Source organism: Cebus imitator, unplaced genomic scaffold (assembly GCF_001604975.1).
Source record: "Cebus imitator isolate Cc_AM_T3 unplaced genomic scaffold, Cebus_imitator-1.0 Scaffold339, whole genome shotgun sequence".
In the NCBI taxonomy this organism is placed as follows: Eukaryota; Metazoa; Chordata; class Mammalia; order Primates; family Cebidae; genus Cebus; species Cebus imitator.
The window spans coordinates 1,066,667-1,072,910 of record NW_016107654.1 but is presented as its reverse complement, the minus strand read 5'-3'; the positions used below and the strand labels follow the sequence as shown (position 1 = coordinate 1,072,910).

General features: G+C 63.6%; 2 protein-coding genes across 9 annotated transcripts in view; both read left to right on the top strand.

Moving 5' to 3' along the window:
• C8G (complement C8 gamma chain) overlaps positions 1-6,244 on the top strand; it is a 618,926-nt gene that overhangs the window by 182,134 nt on the left and 430,548 nt on the right. The gene's annotated exons all lie outside the window — the stretch shown is intronic.
• Positions 2,868-6,244, top strand: part of GRIN1 (glutamate ionotropic receptor NMDA type subunit 1) — a 33,415-nt gene continuing 30,038 nt past the window's right edge. For 2 of the 8 annotated variants that reach the window (XM_017505525.2, XM_017505523.2), the window contains exon 1: positions 3,598-4,165. In XM_017505525.2, coding sequence (XP_017361014.1) covers positions 3,908-4,165 — 258 coding nt within the window. In that variant the 5' untranslated portion in view covers positions 3,598-3,907. Of the gene's footprint in view, positions 4,166-6,244 lie in introns of all 8 variants that reach the window. The other 6 variants (XM_017505529.2, XM_017505526.2, XM_017505530.1 and 3 more) reach the window with 5 other exon arrangements.

Below are 6,244 nucleotides of genomic sequence, written 5' to 3'. Positions count from 1 at the left end.
TGATGGAGTCTTGCTCTATCGCCCAGGCTGGAGTGCAATGTTACCATCTCTCAGGTTCAAGTGATTCTCCTGCCTCAGCCTCTTGAGTAGCTGGGATTACAGGCACGTACCACCATGCCCAGCTAATTTTTAATTTTTTTGTATTTTTAGTAGAGACAGGGTTTCACCATGTTGGCCAGGCTGGTCTTGAACTCCTAACCTCGTGATCCACCCACCTTGGCCTCCCAAAGTGCTGGGATTACAGGCATGAGCCACCGCGCCCGGTCGGGAGGTGTTCTTTCTAGACCTCACCGGGAGGTCACGCACTGTTACCCCTGCCACATTCCATTTGTTAGAGGACAGGCAGTAAGTCTAGGCCTTGTACACCTGGAGGTGTACCTCAGGCTTCCCCTGCTGGCTGAAGGGGGTGATGTGCCCCAGCAGGTGCAGACAGCCGTTAAAACCACCACCGGCTCCGTCCCTCTCCGCGCTTTATTCTGCATTCGGTTTTTTCAGCTCACGCGCCACTACATGGAATGGTCTCAGGTGCCTGTGTTTGTGCTTCGAGTTGGCTCCGTGAAGTGAGAACGTCCAACCTTCCCACTGCTGCATACCCACACTTAGAACAGCATTGAGCATGCAGTGGGTGCTCAGGCAATGTGCCTGGTGGAGTAAACGTCCGTGTGCGGTCCTGCCCGCGGTCGGATCTGGGGGGACTTTGTGATGTGAGGAAGATGGCCCCCCAGGAAGGTGGAATTTGGAAAGTCAGGGAGGACAGGGATAGAGAAGCAACTTGTGGAGGCAAGAAGGTGTGGGAGCCGGACGGCGAGGGGCGGGAAAGTTTCTCGGGTGCGGGGGGCTTGCCCTCTGTGAGGGTCCCTGGGCTCTCCTAAGTCAGGGCAGAGGTCCTGACCCCAGTCCAGCTCTTTAGCAGGACCCAGGCCCGAGGATGGCCAGCTCCGTTTCCCCAGCTTAGTGGGAACTTAGCAGGCCTGTCCTCCACGCCCTTGGCCAGCCTGAGCTGGGATGGGTGGAGACGCCTCTGCCCACCCTTCCCCTGCCTGTCGCCTTCCTCTTGACAGAAATGTATCTGCAGGTAACTCTAGGGCCACAGTTCTGGGGATTCACCCTCAGAGGATGTAGAGTTGGAGTCTTGTTCCCACCTACCATCTGCCCCAAATCCTAGGGAGAGCCCTGATTGGCAATGCCTCGGCCAGTGGACTGAGGCCAGAGCGGGGCTGCACCCGGAGTGACAGCTGTGACTGTCAATCCCGGTGGGGGGGTTGAAGCAGCTTTCTCCCGATGGGGCCTCCAATGTCAGAGGGGGGCGGGGTCTCCGCAGAGGGGAGTGGCCGGGAGCAGAACAGCACTTCCCTCCCCAGCCAGGGCCTGACTGCTGGCCGGGCCCCATCGCAGGGTAGCGCTCCAGGTCTCTGGTCCACCGCGCAGCCTTTGTCCGACCAGGTCTCAGAGTGGTCCCAGTCCAGGCTCATCTGCTGAGGCACCACTCTCCGCTCCCTCACGTTGTGGAAGAAGCCCAAGGGCGCGGGAAGGGGGCGCGGGGTGGGGGGGATGCGGAGCAGACCCAGGAAAGACTTGCTGGCAGGAAGGGCGGCGCCTCCACCTCACCTCCATCAGGGACACCTGTCAAGGGGTATTGACCAGAAGCTTGGGGACATACACAGTCCCTGGGGCAGTGGTGTGCTGGCAGACCGGCTCCCTGAGCAGAAAAGAAACCACTGTGGTGTGTAGGGTTTGATGATTTCCATGGCAGCACAAATAATGCCATCGTGGCGGGTTCCCAGGCCTGACTGTAATAGGGGCTGGCAGGTGTCTGAACACTTAGCAGTCGGCTCTCTGGGGTCAGCGGGATTTGCTCCAGCACCCTGCAGGATGGGGGTGGGTGGGTGGAACCAGGGCCTCTGCTGCAGCCCCCAACCCCTTTCTTCCTGACGAGCAGCCGTCTGGGCTCACGTCTACCCCAGTGGAGCTGCCAGGCTCTGACCTGCCCGAGGCAGAAGTGTTTTTGTTTGTTTGTTTTTTCTTTCAGATGGAGTTTTGCTCTTGTTGCCCAGGCGGGAGTGCATTGGTGTGATCTCGGCTCACTGCAACCTCAGCCTCCAGGGTTCAAGCAATTCCCTGCCTCAGTTTCCCGAGTAGCTGGGATTACAGGTGTCCCCCACCATGCTAGGCTAATGTTTGTATTTTTAGTAGAGACCGGGTTTCTGCATGTTGGCCAGGCTGGTCTCGAACTCCTGACCTCGTGATCCGCCCTCCTCCACCTCCCAAAGTGCTGGGATTACAGAAGTGAGCCACTGCACCCGGCTGGGGCGGAAGTTTGGAGATGGACCACAAATTCCTGCAGATGGGCCAGCTCCGTCCCCCTGAGCACCCCCACACGCCCTCCTGAGAGCCGACAGAAGGAGCGAGGGCCCCGAGGCCGATGCCACTTCCTCTGTGTGCCTCAACCTGAACGGGGAGTGGTGGGGGACTGCAGCAGGGTGTGGGCAGGTGATCCCCCGAGCAACGATTTCCCTGTATTGAGAGAGAAGGGGCCGAGAGGAGGAGCTTGGCAAACACCACAGCCCCTCCCCCTCCTCTCAGCTCCAGGGGGTCCCTGGTGTCAGTGTTTGGCAAGCGGCGAGGAAGTGTGACCCTGCCCCCCTCCCCCCCCGCTCTGCTCGGGACAGAGGTGTGGGGACGACCCTGCTTTGTCCCCGTTGGGTGCGTTTGCTGTTAGGGCTGCAGAATCCTCGGTTGCTATTGGAAATGGTGACATCACCGGCAGGGGCGGAGCTTCAACCACCCTTCAAGTTAGGGAGGGGGACGCACACCCCAGGAGTGGAGGGGGACAAAGACCAGGCGGCAAGGACAAGAGGGATGGGAAAGGCTCTGGAAAAGGGGGCACTGGGAGCGCACTGCGAGGGGGCTGGACGCGGAGAGAGGAGCGGAAGCTGAGGGTGTGAAACAGCTGGCCCCGAACACACCTCCCGGGGCTCTTGTGATTCCTGGTGTCTGACCTCAGCTCCAGCCAGGGTGGGTCCAGGTTCCAGGCTCTCCCGGAAGACCTAGCTGAACCCAGGTGGCGGCAACTGTCACCCTCCCTATTCCTCTTAGCCCTAGGAGGGGGGGTCCCACGTTACATGGCCACGCAGACGGGGCCTCTCCCTCATTTCTGAACCTTGTGGGGAGGGAAGCGCCCCCAGACGCATGGCTTAGGGCCTCCCCCACCCCTCTGGAGCTCCAACCTGCAAGAGTCAGGACCCGAATCTCGCTGACTGCGGGCGAGAACTCGGGCGCGCACACACAGACAAGCAGGCACATTCGGTCCAATTAAAAGGCACACAAGGACGAGGCTGCACGCGGTGGCCCGGACCCCTCCAGCGACCCAGACGGAGCTCCCCGCAGGTCCGGGCAGCACAGGCCCCTGTCCCAGGCCCTGCAGGCACGCGCTCACACGCACACGCGCGCACACGGGGCCCCCCCGGCTCACGCGCACTGACACGCTCACGCGAACGCAGGCGCACGCTCCGGCGCGGGAGGCGCCCCCTTCGCCTCCGAGTCGGGAAGCGGGGGCGGCGGGAGGGGAAGGAGACGTTGGCCCCGCTCGCGTTTCTGCAGCTGCTGCAGTCGCCGCAGCGTCCGGACCGCACCGGCGCCGTCCGCGGAGCCGCCGCCGCGCCCTCCCCGCGCCGGGCCCCGCTTCAGCACCGCGGACAGAGCCGGCCGCGTGGGGCCGACCCGGAGCCCCCGCGCGCGCTCCCGCGCCCCTTCCCGCGGCCGACGTCCCGGCACCAGGCTCCGGGGGAGACGTGGCCTTCACAGCCCGCGGGGCCGGGCGGGCGCAGGGCGGCCGGGAAGCCCCGCGGGGGATGCGCCGAGGGCCCGGCGTTAGCGCCGCGCAGAGCCAGGCCCGCGGCCGGAGCCCATGAGCACCATGCGCCTGCTGACGCTCGCCCTGCTCTTCTCCTGCTCCGTCGCCCGCGCCGCGTGCGACCCCAAGATCGTCAACATCGGCGCGGTGCTGAGCACGCGGAAGCACGAGCAGATGTTCCGCGAGGCCGTGAACCAGGCCAACAAGCGCCACGGCTCCTGGAAGATCCAGCTCAACGCCACGTCCGTCACGCACAAGCCCAACGCCATCCAGATGGCTCTGTCGGTGTGCGAGGACCTCATCTCCAGCCAGGTGCCCCCACCTCCGCCGCCGCCTCCCCCCTCCCCCCTGCACCCCACTCCCCGTTTCATTCCATCATCTCCGAGCCCCCTTCCTCCCTGTGACACCACCCCGAGTCAGCCGGCTGCTCCCGGAGGCCCGGCCTCACTAGGAACCGAACACCAGGGTCTGCTGGTTCCCCCATCTTGACCTGAGACCAGTCACCTGCCACCTTGGCTGGGCCTCAGAGGGTCCCTGGGGCTCCGGGCCCTGACCGGTGTGTGTAGACATGGGGCTGGCGTGCGTCAGTGTGGGGTGGCATTCGGGGCGTGGAGGCAGAAACGCCCGTCCAGCCACATGCCCGCCCCGCAGAGCTTTAAGCAGGAAGGGGCATGGGGCCATCTTTGTATCTGCGTCCAGGTTCTCCTGCACTGCCTCTCTTCCCTTGCCATCTCCCATGGGTCTGCGTGGGAAGGGAAACGGCCCGGGTGCCAAAGCAGGGCACTTTGTGGGGGTGGGAGTGGGGGTGCACACGCGAGAGGCGCCTGGGCATGGGAGCTGTCGCAGCCAGCGCTGCGGGGGAGGACGCGCTCCTGGGGAGGACGCGCTCCTGGGATTCTGCCTGTCGGAGCTGTCCGCCCCTGGGCGGAGCGCCTGCTGAATTCCAATGAGGCTGCAAGGATCTGCAATGCAGCCCTTTATGTAAGAGGCAAGACAGACTCCAGCCTAGCGCTGCTCACTCGTGCCTACCTGGCGGACACACCACCCCCGTGGACACGCAGGCCCACACCACTTCACATGTTACGTTAGCACACACTCATGCACCTAGCATCACACAATCAATGTCACATGCGAACCCATGGGCTCCTGCCACACACGCTTGGCATGCATTCCCAGATGCTCATGCAGACCTGCATGCTTACACACCCTGTTCTAGGCATGCACACGCACGTATACAGACATGCCAGGCATGTGATGCGGACATCCCAGCACACACGTGAACCCTAACTGCGTGCTCACACACGGACCTGTGCACCTTTGCCAGGCACCTCTGAGTCCAGGCTGGAGGCGAGAGCTGGGGAGGAGAACCACTCCAAACAGCTTCAGCTGTGGGGCTCATGCCAGTTTTTCTCAGAGCTCCTCCCTCCCCACCTCACAAGCCGCCCCGTGCCCCAGCCCAGGACACCATGGGATGGGATGGGGGACACGTCTGCAGCCAGTGGCTGTGGTCACGTGTTCCATCTGGGAACACACAGAAGGTGGACTCGGGAAATCCAGGAGGGGCCATTCTGGGGCATTGCTTCAACCCACGCCCAGTGCTGTTGTCTGTCTGTGGGCATGGCCGCTGGAGCAGAGGCAAGGGCAGCAGCTGCCACTCATGGGCACACCTGCCAGGTCCCGTCCTGCCACGTGGGGGCATGCGGTGCACCCGCCCCATCGCAGAAGCACTAAGAAGCTCAGGCAGAGCTGGGGACAGACGCAGGTTCTTGTGGTGTGAAGGGGGTGGTGTGGACCCTAGCTGCCTGCCTCCTTGCCTTGGGAGGGGCTGGGGAGAGAGTCAAGGTGTCTGCTCCAGGGGGCTGAGTCGCTGGCTTTAGACCTGCCCCGTAGGGCCCTGATCCTGGGCCGGAAGGCTGGGCTCCACCCGCACCCCCGCCGCACCTCCCTTCCCTTCCTTGAGGATGAGGCCAGCACTCAAAGTAAGGGCTGGCTGTTCAAACGGAGCCCACCTCAGGCCCCCGCCTGCAGACACCAGCTAAAGGGACCTGGGCCTCTTTGGCAGCTTCTAGCTGCTTCCTGCTGAAGTCCCGAACAGGCCTTGGGAGCTGCCCGCCCCGTCTCGGGAGGTGGGCTGACCCCACCCCTGGCCCAGCGGGACAGACAGGTGGGTTCCCACCGTCCAGGCCATCATGATGGTGGACCAGCCGTTCTCCCCGTTCCCCCACCCCGGTGTGCATCCTGTGCTCAGGGACATCACAAGGGCAGGCCTTCACCTGACTTTTGAGGGGCAAAGACCTGCACAGCCCTGGTTGGCAGTGAGGGGAGGGAGGGGAGGTCCAGGTGGGGTCTGCGGTGTGAGGGGGGTCCGGGTGGGGTCTGCGGTGTGAGGGG